General features: G+C 40.5%; 1 protein-coding gene across 1 annotated transcript in view; it reads left to right on the top strand.

Moving 5' to 3' along the window:
• Positions 1 to 353: 353 nt before the first annotated feature.
• Positions 354 to 22,850, top strand: part of otogl (otogelin-like) — a gene marked incomplete at its 5' end in the record, with an annotated part of 26,650 nt that continues 4,153 nt past the window's right edge. Inside the window, 41 exons of the mRNA XM_015018309.1 lie at positions 354 to 480; positions 610 to 787; positions 864 to 988; positions 1,074 to 1,283; positions 1,435 to 1,603; positions 1,741 to 1,815; positions 2,050 to 2,093; positions 2,271 to 2,436; positions 2,971 to 3,078; positions 3,254 to 3,392; positions 4,004 to 4,138; positions 4,239 to 4,385; positions 4,665 to 4,784; positions 4,982 to 5,098; positions 6,508 to 6,664; positions 7,588 to 7,614; positions 7,726 to 7,905; positions 7,980 to 8,258; positions 10,147 to 10,264; positions 10,356 to 10,435; positions 10,522 to 11,177; positions 11,728 to 11,905; positions 11,987 to 12,129; positions 12,213 to 12,236; positions 13,307 to 13,399; positions 13,487 to 13,676; positions 13,958 to 14,175; positions 14,410 to 14,551; positions 14,976 to 15,161; positions 15,302 to 15,514; positions 15,608 to 15,712; positions 16,786 to 16,893; positions 16,971 to 17,072; positions 17,148 to 17,252; positions 17,390 to 17,430; positions 17,518 to 17,581; positions 17,695 to 17,873; positions 17,993 to 18,097; positions 18,179 to 18,298; positions 19,652 to 19,697; positions 20,464 to 20,535. Of these exons, the coding sequence (XP_014873795.1) occupies positions 354 to 480; positions 610 to 787; positions 864 to 988; positions 1,074 to 1,283; positions 1,435 to 1,603; positions 1,741 to 1,815; positions 2,050 to 2,093; positions 2,271 to 2,436; positions 2,971 to 3,078; positions 3,254 to 3,392; positions 4,004 to 4,138; positions 4,239 to 4,385; positions 4,665 to 4,784; positions 4,982 to 5,098; positions 6,508 to 6,664; positions 7,588 to 7,614; positions 7,726 to 7,905; positions 7,980 to 8,258; positions 10,147 to 10,264; positions 10,356 to 10,435; positions 10,522 to 11,177; positions 11,728 to 11,905; positions 11,987 to 12,129; positions 12,213 to 12,236; positions 13,307 to 13,399; positions 13,487 to 13,676; positions 13,958 to 14,175; positions 14,410 to 14,551; positions 14,976 to 15,161; positions 15,302 to 15,514; positions 15,608 to 15,712; positions 16,786 to 16,893; positions 16,971 to 17,072; positions 17,148 to 17,252; positions 17,390 to 17,430; positions 17,518 to 17,581; positions 17,695 to 17,873; positions 17,993 to 18,097; positions 18,179 to 18,298; positions 19,652 to 19,697; positions 20,464 to 20,535 (5,791 nt within the window). The remainder of the gene's footprint in view (positions 481 to 609; positions 788 to 863; positions 989 to 1,073; positions 1,284 to 1,434; positions 1,604 to 1,740; positions 1,816 to 2,049; positions 2,094 to 2,270; positions 2,437 to 2,970; positions 3,079 to 3,253; positions 3,393 to 4,003; positions 4,139 to 4,238; positions 4,386 to 4,664; positions 4,785 to 4,981; positions 5,099 to 6,507; positions 6,665 to 7,587; positions 7,615 to 7,725; positions 7,906 to 7,979; positions 8,259 to 10,146; positions 10,265 to 10,355; positions 10,436 to 10,521; positions 11,178 to 11,727; positions 11,906 to 11,986; positions 12,130 to 12,212; positions 12,237 to 13,306; positions 13,400 to 13,486; positions 13,677 to 13,957; positions 14,176 to 14,409; positions 14,552 to 14,975; positions 15,162 to 15,301; positions 15,515 to 15,607; positions 15,713 to 16,785; positions 16,894 to 16,970; positions 17,073 to 17,147; positions 17,253 to 17,389; positions 17,431 to 17,517; positions 17,582 to 17,694; positions 17,874 to 17,992; positions 18,098 to 18,178; positions 18,299 to 19,651; positions 19,698 to 20,463; positions 20,536 to 22,850) is intronic.

Genomic DNA, 22,850 nt, shown 5'->3' with positions numbered 1-22,850 from the left:
TGCTAAAGCCTTTTGGGCCCACCTTTTTCTAAGCTTCAACTCTTAAGGAACAGGATTATAAATGTGTTTAGGGCAATATTTGACCATTCTTCCTGAAATGTGCAGTATATCTGCATCCTATCAGGTTGAGGTCAGGACTCAACAACCAATTATAGCTCAACAGACTGCCAATTCGTGTACCGAGGTGTACATGTACTTGTCCAAAATGTGTTGGCAAAGTTTAGCACTTGTGAATTGAATGACTTTGATGAGTGAGTGAATACTTTTGGCAATATAGTGTGTGTGTGTGTGTGTGTGTATTTCTGCGTATTTTCATGACGTGACTGGTATTCTGTCACTCTGTTTCACGACAGCATCAGGTATGCATTCAGTCAGTGACAGTGGTGCTGGATGAAGATGCAAGTCATCAAATCACCTTGACCAGAGAAGGGGAGGTGATAATCGGTGTCAACCCAACCCCCACCCTGCCTTATGTTGACGGTAGAAGCTGCAAATAAATAATAGCATCAGTTGAAACTAGAAAAAAAAAACAAAAAACATTTCAAGTATGTAATATTTTAGTTATGGAACATAACTTGTAAAATCAAATCATTTTCTCTGGATGTACAGATGCAGTAAATGTGCACAGACTGACCTCTGTGGTTACCCAGCTAAAAACAGGGATTGGTTTACGCCTGCTTTATGATGGCCAAGGAGGGCGGGTGTACTTGCAGCTCGGCAGCCAGTGGCGTGGACAAACACTGGGACTCTGTGGAACTTTTAACGGAAACCTACGAGACGATTTCCTGTAAAGATGTTCCATCCATATGAATATAAATATTAAAAATGTTTTTTGTGAAGTTTAGTCATGGATTTTTTTGCAGGTCTCCAGCAGGGATGATAGAAGGTACTCCTCAGCTTCACGCCAATGCTTGGAAAGTGTCGTCTGCTTGTGTCGCTCCGGTTAATCTGCCCATTGTAGACCCGTGTGAGACGAACCAGCACAACGGTAATTCTTTTCACAAATTTTGCTGTTGAAGCTTTGTCTGTTTCTGGTCGGTCAGTCCATGATGATCTTTTTGCATGTGGCCCAGCATATTATGCTTCCCAGTGTGATGTGCTTGTGGAGAGTGTGTTTGCTCCGTGTCATGGCTACATTAGTCCAAACATCTACCAGCAGCAGTGCCGCTACCAGGCCTGTCGCTGTGGGAGCAGCTGCCTGTGCACTGCGCTGGCTCACTACGCTTACCTCTGCTCCAAACATGGAGTCGACCTTAATTTCAGGTCGCAAGTCTCTGAGTGCGGTAAGTAGGCGACTGTTTCCTATGATTTTATACGGTTGAAAGCCATAATCATCAACATTAATAGAAATAATCGCTATTTTATGTGTTTAATTAGAAAAAAAAAATTGTGATATTTTATGTTGAGCTTTGTTCGTTGTTGCTGCTGCTTTAGGAGTTGTATGTCTGGGAGGAATGCAGTACCACTCATGCGTGTCTTCCTGTGGCCGGTCCTGTCGTGGTCTTGCCAACACCGAGACCTGCAGCCCAGCTGACTGCGCCGAAGGTTGCGCCTGTCTAGATGGCAGTTACTATGACGATGTGCGCAGGCGCTGTGTGCAGTTGTAAGACCGATGCATCTCCTAAATTATCCGTTAAAAACAAGTGATTCTGATTGCAACCGAGAACTGGCTTGCACCAGTTGTTTTTTCTGTAAGTCAACATGGAAAGCATCAAAATAATGCATTGGGTTTCTCATCAGGTCACAGTGTCACTGCTACTCCATGGGTGGTGTGTCGCAGCCAGGAGAAGTGACCTTCACTGCATCTGGCCCTTGGTATGTCGCAGCTGCTCCAACTCGGTCTGAACATTTAGAACATTCTTCTCCTTCTCTCCTACCTACACATTGTCATTGTCATACCTGAATACACCATTTGATTTCTTTGAGAAGGAATAAAAGCTTCAGCGATTATCAAATGAGACGTAAAGCTCTTAAACTAAGATTGTGTTCGATAACATTACTCCCTTTCACTAACACCTGATTCTTTCTCTCCCATGTCTCCTTCACTAGCCTGTGCAGAAGTGGGAAGATGGAGTGTGAGCCAGAAGAAAAAGGTACCCTCTCTGTCCCATTTCCTTCTCTTGTTCATTCCAGCAACAAAGTCCTGTTTTAGGCTACGCCTCGCTGGCTGTAATCAAGAGCTTCGTTTCTGAAGTTGAAGCTTGTTTCTCATGACTGGCAGCTTCTGTTGCATTGATTTTGCCGAGTATGTGTGCGTCTGAATGTTGTAGAACCAGACAGCGTAGAAGAGGGAGAGTGTCCAGAAGGAAAAGTGTACCACAGCTGCAGAGAGCAGAGAGGAGGCGTGGCTTGTGCACCGACCTGCCGTAACCTGATGTTGAACCTCACCTGCCCTCCCAACACACTGTGCATACCAGGCTGTGTTTGTCCTCCAGGGTAACAGAAAGGCTTACCTTCTTCCAGTATTTTTGCACTAGCTAAATTTATCTAGATATTATTCACTAACAGAAACTATTTGCGTATTAGGTGACTTCTTGTTGTGCTACATTTTATTTAGAGCTATTGAAAGAAAATGGGGCTAATTTAAACTGGATTCGGTTGCTTTGATAACAAAATGTGATGAAGGGGGTTTGAAAACATTTGTGATGCACAATATGTGTAACACATTTCTATCAATGAACAATGTCTATTTACTATCATAACAGTCATTTGTCCTAATGACCACTCAGCTAGTTATTATGATCTTGTGTAAATTTAATTTGTTCGTCACTCAGCCGAAGAGATTTTGACCTCTATTAGATTTCCTGGATTTAAAAGGCTTACCAGCTAGCATTAATTAAAGCAGTGGCTGCCTGGAAGCTTATCTGAATCTGTAATCAATTTTAATTAATGAGCTAAAGTGCAGCATTAGGATTTAATATATTTGCTTGCAAGGTGTTTGCATTCCACTGGTGTTTTGTCTGTCGGAAGGCTCGTGCTGCACCAGGGGGAATGCTACTATCCAGAGAACTGCCCCTGCGCGTGGCTTGGACTTGAATACCTGCCTGGACAAGTTGTGGAAACATCTTGCTACAGATGGTAAATATGTCTCCTGTACTTGTTGTTTTCTCTCTTTTAATATAGTATACATTAATCGCTAAGCCCTGAAATCTAGAGTAATGGACCAAACTTAAAATCTATAAGAAAAACAAACTCATTTAACTCACACATCTGCTCCATCTTTTTCTCTTCTCTGGCGCACCTGTCCTCCAAGTGTGTGCCATCGGGGCTATTTTAACTGCAGCTACTCTCCATGTCCAGCTGTGTGTACTGTGTACAGCGACAGACACTATCACACCTTTGATGGCCTTGAATATGACTACCAAACCGACTGCCAGGTCTACCTGCTTAAAGTGAGTTTCTTCTGCTTGCGTCACGCACGACACGGGATTCTAGCAGTGAGTTAGCATGTGCGGAGGAACGTCGTTTTAGTGTTTCCTGGCCCCAGGCTGATTTGAATCTGGGGAAACAAGATCTAAGGTCATTTCTAATCTCAAAAGAAAGAGTTGGTTTTAATTAGAGCAGATTAAAAGTGTGTTTGTGTGTATTTGTGGGTGAGTGAGAGCGCAGCTGGGCGTGGGCCGCAGTAACGCAAGCAGACGTTGAGCAAAGCTGAAAGTGATACAAAGAAACCAGTGTTCACATCAAACCCCAGGGCTCCTGCGCTCCCAGGGATATAGAATTAGAATTAGCAGAACAGACATTCTGGTTCAGACCCAACCGACTGCTGGCCAGTGCTCAGGCCTAAAAAAAGAATTGGGAAACAGGTCAGAGTTGCGTCTCAATACTGTTTCCTTGTGTTGTCGGCCCCACGTTATTCAAATTGGACAGATGCTTTTGGCTTTTCCACAATTCTTGACACAAATAAAAATGTTTGCAGCTGCTCTCTGCATACAGTCAGACAGGAATGAGAATAATCGCAGGAATAACATCTTTTTTTTTCCCCCCCTTCATCTCTCACTAGAGTGCTGGAGAAACCGAAGTATCCATTGTTGCCCAAAACAAGGACTGCTATGAGAGCGGCATTGTGTGCATGAAAATACTGGTCATTCATGTGGGACTGACCAAGATCTACTTCACTGACAACTCTGGCAATCCAGTACATTCTTTACACACAGAGTAACTAAATTTTTTTCAAAGAGCCCTGTTTATTTTTTATTTTATTTTAAATTCTATCCCATATTTTACTCCCCTTTCAGAGTCCTTCTACTGTTGTGGGTCGAGAGTCAGAGTTTGAGATCTGGAATGCAGGTTACTACACCGTGGTCCACTTCTCCAGTCAGGATCTGACCATCCTCTGGGACCGCAAGACTACTGTACATATAAGAGCTGGACCCCATTGGAAGGTGTGAACAAAGAACATGATCTTTTCAGGTTTATAAGAATGTGGTCCAAATCAAACAGTGTTGAGTAAGAATAGATCTTTAGATTTGTAAGAAAAAAAAATCAGAAAACCGTCTGTCATTTTCCATTTCACAATTATGTTCCACTTTGTGTCAGGCCCCTGACTCGCTCAAATAAATCCCAAGAAAATACACTGAAGTTTGTTGTTTTAAAGTGAAAAAGTTAAAGGAGTATAAAAACTTTTAAACCTTACTTCTTTCTCTGTTTTTTTTTTCCTCCAGGGTCTCCTCAGTGGCCTGTGTGGAAATTTTGACAGTGTGACAGTGAATGATATGACCACTTCTAGCCACATGGAAGTCAATAACGCGCAGACATTTGGAAACAGCTGGGCCCTGGGACAGGTATGACTCAGCTTCATCTCCTTTCTTCTCTCTGTCTTTGTCTATAAACGTCTCCCTGACCTGACTCGCTCACTCCTCCCTCGCTCCCAGTTACTCGTGAGCTGGTCTCCCTCGAGTCCACTGTGATATTTAAGAGTAATCAGACACTTGATCTCCCTCTGTGTGTGTGTGCGTGTACGTGTGTGTGTGTGTTTTAGTGTGAAAGTGACTACATAGTTGAGCGACCGTGTGAACGGGACTTGGGGAGACAGCCGTACGCTAAGAGGGAGTGTGCGCTCCTCTACAGCGATGTCTTTGCACCCTGTCACAACGTGGTAAGTGCCACTAAAACGGACACAGTCACCAACTCACATTCATGCAGAGTAAATGCTGCAGCGGAAAGGTTATCCGGCTTGTAACAGGGGAGAAGGGGTTGCAGAGGGGTTATGGGAACGACTCTTAACTGATCCCCGGCAAATACACTTTTTGTTATTTAAGAGATAAACCGCACACCAGCTGCTGGGCTCCACAATCTCTCTCTCTCCGTCACACACACAGAGTTTTTTCTTTTTTAGATTGAAGTACTGTTTATCTGTTTATTACCAGTAGATGGAGCCATGTTTGCATAAACAGAAACAGTCTGTGGGCCATAAATGTGAGTGTGGCACATACCTTGCTTGGATAATCAACCAATTAAATGCAAACAAATAATGTTTATAGAGGTTTGCTTCTTGAAAGATGAAAGAAAATCCTGAACATGTGAACACAGAAGCTCCTCTTAGTGCTGGATTTTCTTATCTATTTCAAATCTGTGTGGTCATGGCAATCCTAGTTGAGCATATTTTTTTATTATTAACCAGGGTGTATACCATCCACAGGAATCTAAACTAAAATCGATTAAACTAGATTTACCTGTACTGTTTAGAAATACTCGCAGCACCTGTTTTTCTTGTGTTTGACATTGAATCAAACTTTACTTTTTTTTTTTTTTTTTTAGGTCCCCTGTGATTAAGAAACATTATTTCTGTTGACATGCAGCACTGGCAAAATATACATTTTTATTCTAATACTGCTGTGTCTGTTATCTAAGTCATGTCTACAGTCTTCATAATATTAATGAGTTGTGATGTAATGTTAACCAGTGTTTTCAAACAAAAATAGGGTTTTGAAACTCGCAATGGTTCATGAAACGACATGCACAACCACGTCTATTAAAAAAAAAAAAGTCAACAAACAAAAAAAATATCTTGATTGCTGCTTTACAACAGATAAAAACAATGATCATAGCTTGTTTTATTACGATGTTATTTTTTTTTGGATTGTTTATAATATATATGTTTAAGCTTGGGTAAATGATAGTTGTCTTCCAAGTCTCTTCTTCTTGTTTTCGTAACACTGACAAGTTTAGAAACTACCAGATTAAAGTACTATGGGGATGAAATGTGCTGCTTAAGTGAATCATAATACTTGCTGTCAAAGAATGGAGGTCCAGTTAATCTTGCCCGGGGTATTTCGGCTGTTCATCTTAGCACCCATCTGATATATTGCACTAGAATCCGACCCACATTCTCTTTGTCCTGATATCACATCAATCCTTTTCCTCTGAATTATTAAAAAACTACTCATCCCATAAACAAGACCTCCCCCAGCCTCTCCCAGCGAGCATTGGCCTGGTTCAGTCTATGATTATGTGTGTGTGTTTCTGTGTTTGTGACCGTGTATGCATGTTGTGCGTGCCCTTCAGGTTGATGTGGCCTGGTTTTATAGGAACTGCCTAACAGACACTTGCAACTGTAACCGCGGGGGAGACTGTGAGTGTCTCTGTACGTCCATTGCTGCGTATGCACACAAATGCTGCCAACAGGGGGTCACGATACACTGGAGGTCTCCCTCTGTGTGCCGTGAGTATGCTCGCATAGACAGACCGAAGCAAGTGTTTTATTGCCATACTTCTTGCAAAATGTTCACAGTCTTCAACTTCAATGTGTATTATTTGGATTTTATGTAACAGACCAACATCATGTTTAGGAATTGGTAGGACAAACTAACCATTATTTTTAAATATTGTTGCTTTTTTTTTTCATTAAAAATTGGACCATACATCTATATTCACCCACAATACTTTCAATTGTCAGTTCATATTGTATGCTTAGTACCTTCTAGATCAACCTTTTCCTACATTTACAGTAGTTGCACTGGCAAGAAAGAAAGCCATTCTTCTAAGAATCTCATATGAAGTCTAATTTTGAGTTTTCCATTACTCATGTGGTGAACATATCAAACGTATGTGGTAGAGAAGTAACTCCATACCCCTGGAACAAACTTGGTGATTACAGCATTGTGCTATGGGAATGCTTTTCTTTAGCGGGGACAGCAAAGCTGATCAGAGTTGATGGAAGGAGCTAAAAACACACCAGAACTCCAATGAGCCGGTTGAGGCCAAAGTTCATCCATAGGCTAGAATGTCCCAGTTAAAGTCTATACCTAAATCCAATTGAGAGTCTTTAGTGAAGACATGAATATAGATGCTCACAGTCTGAGCTGGCTGAGCTTCAACTATCTAAAAAATGGGCTTAATAGAAATCAAAAGTTTTCAGATTTTTTTTTCTTTTACTTTTTTGGAAACCCATGCATCATGTTCCTTCCACTTTAAGGCACGCTTTGTGTTGCTTGATAACATAAAATCTTAATAAAACACATTGGAGTTTGATGCTTTAATGTTTTTTAAAAAATGTGAAAAGTTCAAACGGTTTTAGGAAGAAATCGTGAATTCTGGATGTTACTACCTCTGAGATTTTAAACACTTCTGAATGGTCTCTTTCAGCCTATGACTGCGAATACTATAATCAAGGTGCGTACAAGTGAGGATCTTCTTTTCTTCTTTTGTTTATGGGTTTATATGCATTCCCAGAGGGGTTGTTGTCAAACTCATTTCCTGTTATTCTGCCTCATTTCCCCAAAGAGCTCGGCGATGGCCCATTTTCCTTGGTGAGTGCTGTCTTTAATGACACCATGTTTGGAGTGAATCGTACCAGCAGCGCAGTGTTTCCACTTACGAGAGAAAGACCGGGACAGTTGCCAGCTCCCGGCATTCTGTTCAACTTCATGATCACTACAGGGCTTTGGAGGAACAGGACATCACGTAAGCATCCATCACTGCATAAACTAACAGTTATTCATGTTGTAAATTAATTAGAAATGTCTTGCTTTTTTCAGGTGTTCCTGTAGTTTCCCTTGAATCTGCAGAGAGGCCAAACTACTTCTTCACAGTGTCAGGACGCAGCCGTCTCCAGTTGGAGCAGTGGAGTCGAGGGCCAGAGTTTAGCCGCAGAGCCACCTTCATCCAGCACCAGGGTCTGTTTCTACCAGGTTACGCTTCGTTCGAAGTGGTCAGCCAACCTGGAGTCTTTCTGACGCTCACACGCGGAGCGGCTCGAGCGCAGAGATACAGCACTGCAGAGGGCTTCAAGACCAGCAGCAGCTTCACACTCGAGGGTCAGAACATGCTGTTGCAGTCACATGAAGTTAATTATTTTGGAATATAACATGAGACACAAAATAGGGCATTGTAAAATGTTAGAAAGATAGACTTAGTTTTTGAAATGCTTTTTTTTTGTTGTTTTTTGTTTTGTTTTTTGTTTTTCAAATAAAAATCCAAGAACTGAGGAATGCTTTTGTGTTCAGCACCTGGAGTCAATACTTTGTACAGCATAGTGTAGCATGTCATACTGCAGTTATATTTTAACATCTTTTTGGTTATTTCTGCTTTGAAAATAGCTCAAACTTAGTCAGATTGAATATAGAGCTTCAATAAACTTCCAAATCTTGCAACAAATTCTAAGTTATATTTAGCAAGGCTACACCAACACATAAACTTTGATGTTACAATGGCTTTCTTGTCACCTTTCTTCTTCCAAAGTCAGATTAGTTTAATCACAACAAAAAGTTGTCCTGTTAACAAATCTACCCAACCTGTGCATCTCTGCAGCTCCTACAGAACCACCATGGGACTCTCGACAGCGTCTCTAATTATTGCTGTCTTGTTCTGCCCTTTCAGTTTTGGTGGACAACCACATAGTTGTCGGTTTGCAGTTGCGCCATGATCTTTTTTATTTCCTGATGATGAATAGAAAATTGCTCAGCAAGATGTTAAAAGTTTGGTTTGTTGAACTTGATTTTATTCAGGGTTGTCAAAGTAAAGGAGAAAAGGGATGTTGAACAAAAAGGCACATCCATTCATCCATTTTCAGATTTTTATCCCCTGACTTAAAAAAGTGCATTGTTTTTCTTGTTCTTCACACGTTTGTGCTACTCCAACACAAAAATCTAATAGAAGACATGAACTGTTCAGGTTTACAAGCTTTATCCTCATAGAGGTCTGCAAATTATTTCCATCTCCATCTTTTAGTGACAGAGAAACAGACTTGCATGTTTTTAACATTTAGTCAGATTTTAAATTGGTTAACATTGGATGTTTTTTTTTTCAATGAAAAAATCACCTTAGCCAGAGCTTAAGTGTAATATAGTTTATATTTCATAATGGCTATTGTATTCTTTTTCATCTTTTTTTTTATCTTAATATATTACCTTTTTTAATCAAAGAGAAAAAGTGTAGAACAACATTATTTTTCTACATCTTCTTACCTTGACTTACAATAGCATCTAACCTGTGTTGCCATATCTTGGCTTACACATTTCCAGGCAAAAATATAAAGACTAATAAACTTGTACTATGCGAGTGACATATAAATGGCAATATGTAGAATTAATTGAAAGCATAGCAGGCCAAGAGTAAAAGAAAACGATCACAGCTGTTGCAGAGTACTGTTGCTGATAGGTCTATTTCCTGACTAGTCATTTTCTTTTTTTGAAAGACACAAAAGCCTAAATACAGAGCTGCTCATGGCATTTTAGCACTGCTCTGTGGAGTCTTTTGATATGCAATAAAACAGCATGACATGAACACTATAAAGAAGCAGAGAAAAAAAAACACATCCACTGAGTGATTAAAATGTTCCCAGAAAGTATTGCCCTTACCCCTCTGTCCATAATAAACCCATTTTTAAATGATACTTCTGTTTAGAAAAAACACACATGTATTTTGAGCACTAACAATGCGATATATTATTGTACCATTTTCTCCTTTTCGTCTTTTACATTCATCAGTTTTTTGAAAACTCATTTCTATTAACTTATTTTTAAACTAAAATGATGCATCTTCTGAATGTCTGCTGTCTTCTGCATGCTGTGCAAATTTTACTGCTGAATTGTGTGGATTTCACTCATGCTTACATATCCAAATTGTTATCGGGCTCACTGTCTGTGCACCTATTCAAACTACACAGAAAAAGCTAACTAATATGTTTATCATTTGCTACTGCAGACAGTCCTTTTGTTATACCATACCGCATGATGTGCGAATGGCGTTATCAGGCTTGTGCAAGTCCCTGCGTGCACACATGCAGTGATCCAGATGCGACCCGCTGCCAGTTCCTGCCTCCGTAAGAAGCTTGGCTCAACACGGGCCCTTGCTGTACTACCAACGTAATCTATGATCAGGTCTGGCAACGCAACTGTTTGTGTGTGTTATAGGGTGGAAGGCTGTTTCCCTCGCTGCCCAAAAAACATGGTGCTGGATGAAGTCACAAGACGCTGTGTCTACTCAGAGGACTGTGAGTGCAAGCATGATTTTGTCTTTAAATCGTGTAAAAGGTTATGATTTATGGTGCATTCATGTGTACTAACTTGTCTCCTGTAGGTGTTATGCTCCCCTCAACTCCAACGCCTTTTGCATATGTGACTCGGTCCAACAGAACCACTACGCCACCACCAACTCCAACTACAACCGCGAAAGCAACAACAATCTCCTCCACCACTGTTAGTCCCACCACATCTGCACCCACCACCACCACCGCACCGACTGTTCCCACCACAACGGTAACCACTAAACCAGTCACTACTCTGCTTACAACATCTCCAACCACGACTCCTGCTTCTACTACAACCATCGTTACCACGACTCCATTTGAGACTTCCACCCCCAGTACAACCGTGATGAGCCCCACTCCAACCACAGAGATCACCTCAACTACTCCCTCCACTTCACCCACGACAGTCCCGAAAACTACTCCCGAGGTTACCACACCAACTACACCGCTTGCGACGTCCCCAACCACCCTGCCACCAACGACCACCGTCATCACAACTGTCCCCACCACGACTGTACCTGAAACCACGCCCACAACTACGTCACAACCAGAAACAACAATCACCACAGAGATTTCCACCTCAGTGGAAACGACCACAGCCCTTCCTTCAACTGAGCCCACCACTGTTACCAGCACAGAGATGATCACAAGCCCTGAAACTGAAGAAGTGTCTACCAGGATCCCTTGGCCCACTGGTCCATGCACAGTAAGTGTTACTTCTCCAGGTAAATTTATGCCCAAAGACAAATAGTCAATCTTGTTGGCAACATTTTCAAATCGAGGTTGTTTCAGGACCGATGGATGTTATAGAAGTCTTCTATAACTAAGTAAGGCTGAATGGACTAAACTCCTTACTGTTATCTCCTCAGTGTCTTGCTCTCTCGTGTTCTCTTGAACACTAAATAAACATCTGGCATATTATACAAGCTACATGTATGATTCTTTTTAAGTAGCATCTTATCTGGAAGTAAGAAACCATGCAATTTATGGTTTAGCATCGTGAAAAGATAACAATTTATGAATCCCCAGGAAGAATATTTGGAGGAAAGCCAAAGACTGAGACTGTTGGCATGATTTAATCATTTAATCGTTTATTTTAGAAAGACAATGAGCTACTATGGAGTGTGAACTTGCATACATAGGAATGTCTTGTGTGATGTCATGTTGACACTAAGATAGCCGCTTAAAAAATAAACCATTTAATGTAAAAAAAAAAAAAAAAAAAATCACTCCAAATATGTCAACTGTGTCCACAGCCTCCATTCTCCTATCGTATCGATGAGTGTGCCGAGCTAATTTGTTTCAACGGAGAGCTGCTCTTTCACAACTCCTCTCTCCACTGTCGCTACAATACTGCCCCCCCTCAGTGCAGTCTGCTGGGCCTGCCTATCCTCATCAACACAGACCCCTGCTGCCCACTGTGGCAGTGCCCATGTAAGATTTGTTGTAAACCTTAGAAGAATAATTAGGTTGAATCGCCTTCTTCCTGAAAGCTCTGCTGTTTGCTTCTTTCAGGTCGCTGCACTGTGATGTCAGATCTACGCGTGATCACATTTGATGGTAACAATGTGGCCTTGTATGACAACGGTTCTTACATTTTGGTTAACCTGCCGAGAGAGACGATTATTGGCACAGTGGAGAAATGTCCAACCAGCCAGGTGAAGCATCAAAACATCTGACAAAGAGAAAGAAATAAAATCTGAAGAATTTGTCTCAGGTTTATCCTTTGTTTTGCTTTTAGAGCGTAAACTCCATCAGACGAACTGTGAGTGGACGACGTCATCTGCCAGCAATTGCATCTGTTGTATCTGGGCAAAAGCAGCTAATTTCTCTCTGCCGAAATGGTCCCAAGTGCCATGCAATAGTTTTCATACCCTTTTCACAGTGTGTCACATTACAACTACAAACTAAAGTGTACTTTGATTTGATTGTTTATGATACACCAATACAAAGTATGGCCGGTTTTTCATTTGAAACAAAAAGGATTTCAAAGGATTTTGAGAAATCATTGGGTGCATTTGTATGAAACTGTTTTTACTCCAATACTTCTATATAGAACAATCTTCAGTAGTCACCTGTTTGTTAAATAGAGGTTGTTTCAGTTTAAATGTAACTGCTCTGGGAAGGCTTGAAAGCGTTGTTAGGAGCTACATACAAAACAATGTGTGTCAGCAGACAATAACTGCACATCATCCTGAACTCCATCCCCAAAATTAGATATAGTGGTGCCAGCATCATGCTGTAGGGTAGTTGGTTAGAACTGATTGAAAATGGATTTAGTTAAAAACTGGGCTATCCTAAAAGAAAATGTGTTAGAGGCTTCTAAATATTAGCTACTGGAGTGAACGTTCACCTTTCAACAAGAAAACGATTCTAACATTTAGCAAAGCTTCAAGGCTGTGATTTCTGTCAAATCACATATTTATGTGTTAGAATGTCCCAGTCAAAGTCCAGGCTTTAAGCCAACTGAGAATCTGTGACAAGACTTTAAAAAATTCATACCTCAACAAAAGTAAAGCTGTAATTAGAGCAGAAGGTAATTCTACCTTCAGCCTCCCCCATATTCCCAGGAGGGAGACTGAGTACAAATGCAAGCCACATATTTTAGATATCTTTTGTTGTTGTTGTTTTTTCATCAACTTATTTGATAACCATTTTATCATTTTCTTCCATTTCCAATACCATTTCTGTTGATATAATTTAAATCTGGAAAAAAAAAAATCATTTAACTTTCTGAATATAACATGAAATTTGAGAAAAGATTCAATATATGTGTGGAAAACTTTGCAAAGCACTGTTAGTGTTATTGCCATCTGTAATTTCTATCCTCCCCAGAGTCCTACTGGTGGAACATCTGGTCTTTGTTTCAAGAAGCTCAACATCACTACTTCCAACTACAGAATCATTGTCAACAGACTCGATCGCAAGGTTCCCCTCTTTACTTTATCTAACGCACGAGCAAACACGTAATTTTCCTTCAGAATTGAGTGATTTTTTTTTTTCATGTGGTTGAAGGTGACTGTGAACTACAGACCTGCTAAGCTCCCATTCTCACGTCACTCCCTCTATGTGGAAGATACAGGCAGCATGTACCTGATCCACACACCTGGCAGCATCAGCATACAGTGGTATCACAGCACAGGGATTATGGTGCTGCAGTACAACGCGCCTAGTCATGCGTTCGTCCCCACTCGTGGCCTGTGTGGTGAGTCCATGCACACACACCACGCTCATCAGCACCAGCCTCATTTATCTAAGTGCTGTTTTTTCAGCGCCTAAAGGCTTAACGTCTGCACCGCTGGATCACATTGACTAGAGCCATTATTGGATGTGACAGTTTGAGATTCTAAAAGCCATTTAGACACGTTACACAGTTCCAGACAGGCAATTATCTCACCTTTAGCTTTCTATTGCTCACTGTCTAAGCAGCAATGGAACTTGAATTGCACCAACAGCACCAAAACAGCTGTCTCCCCAATCTGCCAGGTTGCTGTGATGGGAATCCAGAAGATGACCTGAAACTCCCGAACGGCACGGTGGTCAGAGAGGTGGGAGACATGATGCTCTTTCTGCAGGCGTGGAGAGTCCATTTGACAGATGAGACCGAACACACACGCAGGGTGGGAGACAACTGCACCACAGGGGACTGTTCCACCTGTCTGTCTATGCTCACCCAGAGAGCCTTCACACCATGTCATAGCAAGGTACTATCAAGGCTCCACACTGTGTTTCACACACCTGATTTTGAAGCAGGTGCTGACTTACTTTGTCATCATTTGAGGAATCAAAACGTATACAAGTCGGTTTATAAATTAAGCAGGTGACAATTGAGTCCAAATAGTTTGCCAAACATTTTACGTAATCATTTTTTTAATTTTTTGAGAATAAAATTAATAAATTATAATTTTGACATATCAAAATCCAATACAAATTTTCAGGTGCCTCCAGAGCAGTTCTGTGACATCATGTGGGCAGGAGACTTGCATTACAAGGATCATCAGTGTGACTTTCTGGCTGCTTATGTGGCAGTTTGTTACACGCACCAAGTCTGCATCAGCTGGAGGCGGCACAACTTCTGTCGTAAGAACACACAGGCAAATAAGTCTCCTACAGTAATTTTCAAAAGTGTTCCTACCTCTTTAACTTTATATTTACTGTTTAACTGAAAATGTCTCTGTTCACAACCACCACAAGCATCAATGTGTTTAACTGGGGTCTTATGACAAAACCAACGCAAACGTCTGTTTAATCAGATTAAGCTTCGAGTATTTTGCAGTGCAGAATCGGCAGATGTTTCACTCTAGATGTGCAAATCTGGTAGACGCATACCCAAAAAGACTTTAAGTTGTTATTGCAGCAAAATGTTGCTTAACCTACTATTGACTGTGACCTGTGGGATGTGGAAAAACCCAATTGGTATGAATACTTTTCTAAGGCACTGTATGTGTGTAAATGTGTGCTCACTTGTGTTTCTCTGATTGCTCGCAATCCTGTCGTCTTGCAGCATTAAGGTGTCCGCCTGGTAAAGAGTATCAGCCCTGTGTAAGCACCTGCAACAGCCGCACTTGTCTGAACAAAGACTACTACGAGGAAACCACCTGCTCTTTCATCAGGGAGGAGTGCGTGTGTCGCAGTGGAACCATCCTGCACCGAGCCGACTCTCCCTATTGTGTCACCGAAGATCGATGTGGTGCGTGAAGAGGCTTGTAAAAGCATTCCTTTGTGATGAAAATGGCTCTGTCCAGGATTCTGCTTTACTTTCAGGCTTTACAAACACATACATTCCCACAGAGTCGACGTGTTCTCTTTAATGAATTGTGGTTCGTTCAGTCTGCACAGACAACGAAGGCAACCCCCGGGCCCCAGGAGAGGTGTGGAACGGCTCCACTCGAAGCTGTTGCCTGTACAAATGTATGGAGAACGGCTCTGTGGTGGCGGTCGAGCCAGACTGCAGTGCTGTCCCGACGCCGCTGTGTGAGAGGGAGGGAGAATATGTGCTGGATGTACTGGAGGAAGGGTCCTGTTGCCCTAAGAAGATCTGTGGTGAGTTCAGTATCAAAGTCAAGAGAAGTACCTTTGGTTATCAGAGATCATTTTTAAGTGAACTCTTATATTATTGTTTTCTTTGCCTGTCAGAGTGCAACATGACCATCTGTGACAGTGAAGCTCCACCTTGCGATAATGGAAACAGACTGGTCATTGGTTACAGCGCACTCTCCTGCTGCCCGGAATACCGATGTGGTAATGTGCAAACTTTAATTCTGCCTTCTTTTGAATAGTTTTGCTTCAATCGAAATTAAATTGTCTCGGTTTATTTATTTTTTAGATTTTCACAACAAATGTCAGATGTAATTCATATCCACCACTGCAGAGTTCAGTTCAAGTCAAATGCAATTGGTTTGGTCTGATTCATATCAAATTACTTACAGTAACAAAATCACTTCCTTTTAACAGCAAGAGCCAGAAGCAGAACTAGATTCTGTGGGTAGTTTTCTTTTACAAGGGGTTAAAAGAACTGGAAGCAAACACTAAAGTACAGAAACACTGTTCCATTAGTATTTTTTTAGAGAGCAACAACTGAAAGTAACACAAATAAACAGGAAAACACTAAGCCACAAGTGAGAAAACTGAACAGTACTCAAATGATTAATTGCAGCTAAATCTGGGCTAATTGCTTTTATCCAGAAAAAATAGAACTTAAGCACCAAGCAAGGGATACTCTCTATTGGAAATAAAAAAACAAAGGGCACTCAGTTAGTTGAAACCATGACTCCTTTGTTCAGAAAGAAACACTGAACCAGGTGTTCTTTCCATGGGAAAGAAAATCAAAGAATACATAATTATTAGCAGCAGTCGCTCTTTTCATGACTCTGCATAGAACAAGACAAAGCCAAACCATGAAGCAATGAGCCAGATTCACTTTTTGTAGAAAAACAATACACAGATCTGAAGGAAGCAAAAGCTACTTCATTGGCTTTGTCCTTTAAAAAGAAACTGGTAAACATTGAAGGTCAAAAGCAGGTCTACTTTCTATAGGTAAAAAAGAGAAAATAGACACCATTAAACGCTGAATCACTGGATCAAGGAGAAAAACAAACTAAAACAATCAAGTTAATGCCTGGAACAGCTTTGGCTACGGCCTCCTCCAGAAAAGTGACAGCGAAACACAGGATCAGCTGGGCAGACATGCTGTCTGTGGGCAGGAAAAAAACACAAAGACATTTAAAAGTTATCGGCAGCAAGACTGGCAAATAATTCATCAAATGAAACACGTATTTATTCAACCTTCTCCATCTGTACCTCATCTTCCTCAGAGTGTGACCCTATGGCGTGCCCTCCTGTCTTTGCTCCCGACTGTAGAGAAGATCAGTTCCTTGTCGAGGTCAGGGGTCAAAAATCCTGCTGCTACTCTTACCTTTGTGGTAAGTTATAATTGCTTGTCAGATTTGACTTATGTCATTATCCTTCTATAAATTAGTTGTGTAATTGTCCATTTTAGTGTGCGAGACGTGCATTGAACCCATTCCCAGTTGCTCTCACGGAGAAATTCTGGCTGTCGATCCAAATACCACCAACAGCTGCTGTCCCCAGTACCACTGCGGTAAGCGCTTTGGCTTGTGTATCCGTGTGCATTTGTGTCTGTGTTTTTAATACGTTTACTCCCGTTTTTCCGCAGTGTGTGATGTTAATCAATGCCCTAAATCATCTCTGAGCTGTGCACCTGGTCTCTCTTTGGTTGAAACTGCTGCACCCGGTGACTGCTGTCCCCAGCATCACTGTGGTAAATGGACGGCAACACATGCACTTTATTTGCTACTCGGCTGATGCGCGCAGTTGTCTGAAGAGTTGCTATGCCCGTCACGTATTTATAAAGTTTCACACGACTGCTCTCTTTAACTTTGTTTCCCTTATGCACAGAATGTCAATGTGAAGACCGAGCTCTCCCCATGTGTCAGCTGGTAAGTAAGCAAAGCGCTGTATCAGAAGTCGCTCTTCGCCAGAAAGCAAGCAAATTCAGTTAAGTAAGCACTTTGTTCTTTACTCAGGGGGAGGTGCAGGTTGAAGTTCCTGACAGCAGCACCAACTGTGGCTGTCCTCAGCATGCATGTCGTAAGCGTAACCTTCGCTCAAAGGGTCAAAAGATTCAAGTTACCAAAAAAAAGCAGACTTTTATCGTGTTCATTATGATCATATATTGCATGTTTATTTGTGTTCATTTACAGAGAAGGCTGAGGTGTGCCTTTTCCAAGGAGTGACAGTTCTGGGTCCAGGCCAGTCCCTGGTCCAGTATTTTGAAGGAGAGCTGTGCTACACTGTCCAGTGTCTTCCTTACAAAGACCCACAGACTGGCTTCTATGCAATGGAAATCACCTCTGTTAACTGCTCCCAAAAGTGTGGATCGGTATGTGTGGTGCTGCACGAAATATGACGGATCATATCAATGCTAACAGCAATTCTGTGATTTTCATCTCAGCTGGGCTAAAACTCCTGTTTATTTTTTGATTCACTTCCTGGTCTTAGCACCAGGCATACGTCCCTTCTACAGACCCTCAAGTGTGCTGTGGCTCCTGTAAAAACATCTCTTGTACTTTCACCAACGAAAATGGGACAGCAGAATTTTTCACTGTAAGAGCAAGCCACGCTGCATGTGCTAACCACTCTTTCGTTGCAGGGTCTTTTAAACTTTGCTATTGTGTTTGTGTGCAGGCAGGGAGTTCCTGGGTGGAAAACTGCACGCGTTATGATTGCGTGGAGACAGCGGTCGGAGCGGTGATACTTGCATCTGGTGTTATCTGCCCTCCTTTTAATGATTCAGAATGTATTCAGGTCAGAGCCTCTAAATCTACTCATACATGTTGTTGGATGTTTCTTTAAAATTGGCGTGTCATTGTTTAGTATGAGATTCAGGGACAGTCTACTTTATTTTCACCCGTGGTAAAAATGTTGCAAATCTTTAAACAAACTTGTGTTTTATTGTAGTGGCACAATCTCATTCAGAAAAAAAATAAATAAGTTGGGAAATTATTACATTTAGCAAAATCACAGATGCTCTAATTATTGGTACTCCCTAATCGTCCTTCTGATTAGTAATCCATGACTTCCTACCTCCCTGTGGTATAATTAAGATTTGACAGAATTGCCTTTAGACACTTCAAAATTAGAGAGATAAGAGAGAGATAAGTAATCACTTGTGATTCAAACTATATATATATATATATATATATATATATATATATATATATATATATATATATATATATATATATATATATATATATATACATATGTGGAAGGGTGATCTGTTTTCATTCATAAAGAGTTCCCACAGGAGTGAGTTGGTTGGATAATATTCTTCTTATCCCAATGAATATCTTATTCCAGGATTTGATGTCGTCATTACAGGGTATTAATGTCTATATTTTAATCAGAGAAACAGTTTTTTTTTCCTCTAGTTTACTGTTTCCACGAATGTGTTTGTCAGGATCAAATCATCTAAAACTGAAAAATGTATCATGCGTCTGTATGAAATCTGAGTTTTTAATAACTGTTATGCTGAATCCTAATAGTTACAACAAAGTAGCTCGTCTCCTTAAACTGTTGAGGGTGTGTGTTGCAGTGGGCCTGTTTTTCCACTAAACACTTTGAAATACCAGGACATTTTAAATGAAAAACTTCCTGGTCTCTAGCAGTAAATTTCAACCGCTGCTTTGACGATCAAATATGTGGTCAGCTCAGAATTGGTTCATCTGTGTCAAAATCACAAAGCCCTTCTTGTGTGGCCATACTAGTATCCGAGTTCTAAATCCAGTGAAGCCCTAGTGGGCGAGACGCATGTGCACGAAAAGCGAGCGATAATCAGAACGATCTACAGAGATTATGGAGGCAGAGATAACCAAAGATCCCTCTTCTTTATTCCCCCAACCTCAGACAATGTTACAGGTGAAAACTGAGACACGTACTGTTGGCAAAAGTGAGCTGTACGAACAAGGTTTCAGAATTACATTATTCTATGTAAAATAAAAATAAAAGATTAGTATTAGTATATTTAAGATCTTTTACACATCTTTACCAGAGGTACAAATAAAAGTGTCTGTAGCTGTATTTTCCTTTGAATAAGATTTTATTATAACTCTAAGGGGTTTTTTTTGTTTTTTTTTTAATTCTCCTCTCTTCTTGCAGAGCGGGGGTGTAGTTCAGAGCTATGTAGACGGCTGCTGCAAGACATGTGAGTCTCCAGATTTATTTGGGGCTGCTGGTAATGCTTTGTGCAGCTGATTAGAGGGGTGAGTGCTTTGTTGCCTGGCAGTGGATGGGCTTATTGGCTGAATGGTTGGGCGGTTTGGCGGTTTGTAGAGGGTGGAGAAAAAACCTGCCAGCCTACATTTCAAAGTCCCCTTGGCTTCCTCAAGTGTCCTCACAAACTTTTGCTCATATTTCAAAGCGATAACACGGCTCGGGATAAAAAACAAACAAAAAAACGACAAATTGGGTGAAAATGTTAGAATAATGCTGATAAATCTGTCTGAAAATAAACTCTGCCTCGTGAAATGTTTTGCGAACGAGAACATTTTCTATCTTTGTGGATTTAATCTTAAATAAAAGTGGTGTCAGTTTTTCTTAATTTTTTTGCACTTTCAGCTGCTTGCCTTCCTTTGCGGTGTCCTTGCAGTTTTGTGTTTTGGGCTGCTCAACGGGGAGTGTTTTTTTTTTTTTTTTTTTCCTCCCCCAATGAGGATGTGCGAGGGTGCGAGGTTTAGGGTTTGCCCTGCGGAGCTTCATAGTTCATTAAGTGTTACTGTAGGACTGTGTTACTTGGCTGGCTGCCTCGAGTTACTCCCCGAAAAGGAAAACATTTTTGTGCATGCGGTGACTGATTTGCTCCACAGTGTGTTTGTGTGTGACATGCAACTGCTTTTCTTTGAATAAGTCATAACTTGTGTTCTCCTGACGCCATTTGAACCGGACGGCTGCGGTCCTGACGATGCTCCCAGGCTCTGGACTGGGTGTTTTACCGTTTACCGTTAACCCCATAACACCCACTGGTAGTACTAACTGTGATACAGGTACCACCACTTTGCACTACTCCACTTAGTTACTTTTTGACATTTGTTTTTTAATTATTTTGTAAATTTGTGTGTTTAGTTTTATTTATCTTCTTTTTAGATATGTGATTAAAAAAAAATTGTCATTAAGTTAAATTGCTAACATTTTTCAGTCGCAATTAAAAGTTCTAGTTTTGCATAAATAATATAATTTAGCTATCTATGATTGTTTTAGAAGATTAGTCAAAAAACATTCTGTGGTTATTTGTGGAAAAAAATGTTGCCTCCCCACCAGCCAAGTGACAGTCAAAACGAACACCTACTGCTGGGCAACAAAAAGCCCTTCTCTGTAGGAAGGAGCCAGGATGTTGGTGCAAAATGTTACAAGGAATGTCAGTTTCTTGGAAGAGAGTATTTATTTATCAATTTATTAGAAAAATGATGTGTTTGTAGGCATGGGCTGGTGTGACATTGTGAAAGAATGCTGTATGATAACCTCATGCATCACGGTACTTAAAAAAGTATTGGAATGTTAGATCATGTCACTGATCTGTGACTCCTGACAAGTCCGAGTCGAATTATTTTCATGTAAGCCAGAAAAGCAACAGTTATTCCGATGAATGTCAAAATCATGTAGCAGATTATTATACAGTAATTGATCCTCTGCTGTTCATTATTTGTTAATTCACATTTAAAAGATACAGCTGAAAAAAGTACAGAATAAAAATGCATTAAATTTAATCGTCATGTCTCATAATGCTTCCAGCACCAGTTCTAGCTTTAGCTCTAAGAGGCACTACAAATCGATTTTGTACAGATGCACCTACTGACAGCATATTTATGATGGCAACCAAGTTATCCTCACAACAAGTGAGTCACATTAAGCCCCATAGGTTGAGTTGACACGAAGCCACAAGTTCAGGACAAACAGTGCGTGGATTGTTCTGTCCCATTAGCTGCACGTCACTAAATGCACCTTCTCTGCAAGAAAACATCCGGTAAATGACTTCACAATTTTGTCATTTAGTTTTATTTTTCGGTAAAGTGGAGAATAGTCATTCTCTGCCCTTTCTTGATAAACGTCTTCTCTTGAAGGGCAGCGTTTAGGAGCTTGTGATAAATGTCATCACTGTTCTGAGTGAATTAATTTGATTACATGGAGAAAAAAAAATATCTTCAAATTAAAATGCAGCTCTAACCCTTAGAGCTATCACAAACAAACAAAAAAAAAAACACTTGAATGTTTCACATAGTTTTCAAGATTAAAAGTTTACAGGAGTCAGTCCAGTCTTCTTGTTGTTGTGGTCCATACATGTACCACTACACACCTTTAATGTGTCCTGACAGGAGTATTGATGCTCATCTGTCTACCTCTGTTTAAATCCTGGCCATATTCTGACTGAAATTCTCCTCATTTTGTCTTTAACAAGAACCCATTTTGCTGCTGTGTTCACCACCGGGTCGTCGTTCCCTTGCTGTGTGGCTCTGTTTGTGATCTTAGGCAAATATTTTTGCAATTTCATAATCTGTGTTATTTAAAAATATATATTTCGGAACTTGTGCAACATCTGGTTTATGTCAATTATTTCAAGCTAAACTATAAATAAAGCATTGTATGGACTGTGTGGTGGTGAGATGTGGCCTTTAATATTCTGCTCACCACCTGACAAATCTTTGCAGAAATCCTCAATGAATTACAGCTGCTATAATACCATATATTATTTACTATAATACTGACTCCTCACTATGATAATTGCCATGTAGACTATTATCCTGTGGGTCTACATTCACCTCTCTGTCCACCCTTGTTTTGGCAATCTTATGCAGATATCTTCAATATCTGTTTCATATTTCTGTTCCTTTTAGAACAAAACCAGTACTGGAACTACTCAACATGTGTCAGAATTATGTTGTAAAGCAAAAAATATACAGAGCATTGAAGAGAAGTGCAAAGTGTCCTTTGTTAAGGATGATAGGTGTGTTACTTTGGTTATTACTCCATCCTTGTCTGTTTTTCATGACCAGAAATAATTCCAACAGAATTTGTCTCAGCAAAAGTGGGATAGGTACACTTATCATTGACTCCATTAACCTGAAAAGATTTTCTTCCCTTCAGGACAATATTTGGCGTCTTTTAAAATCATAGGGGTAATACACTGGAGACATTTTAACAATTTTAAAACTAACTTTTGAAATCCAAGGTATACAATGACATTGGTACCGGTCCATGCCTACACTTCTGTGGTAGTTATTTGATCAAGTTTTTTTTTTTTTTTTTTTTTTTTTTTTTTTTTTGTGGTGTTTTTTCCCTTTTTTTTTTTTAGAAATTCATTTTT

The sequence above is a fragment of the Poecilia latipinna genome, unplaced genomic scaffold (assembly GCF_001443285.1).
Source record: "Poecilia latipinna isolate Pla-1442-1.1 unplaced genomic scaffold, P_latipinna-1.0 Scaffold2263, whole genome shotgun sequence".
Taxonomy (NCBI): domain Eukaryota; kingdom Metazoa; phylum Chordata; class Actinopteri; order Cyprinodontiformes; family Poeciliidae; genus Poecilia; species Poecilia latipinna.
The sequence above is the reverse complement of the archived record's forward strand: the minus strand, read 5'-3'. Positions and strand labels throughout refer to the sequence as shown.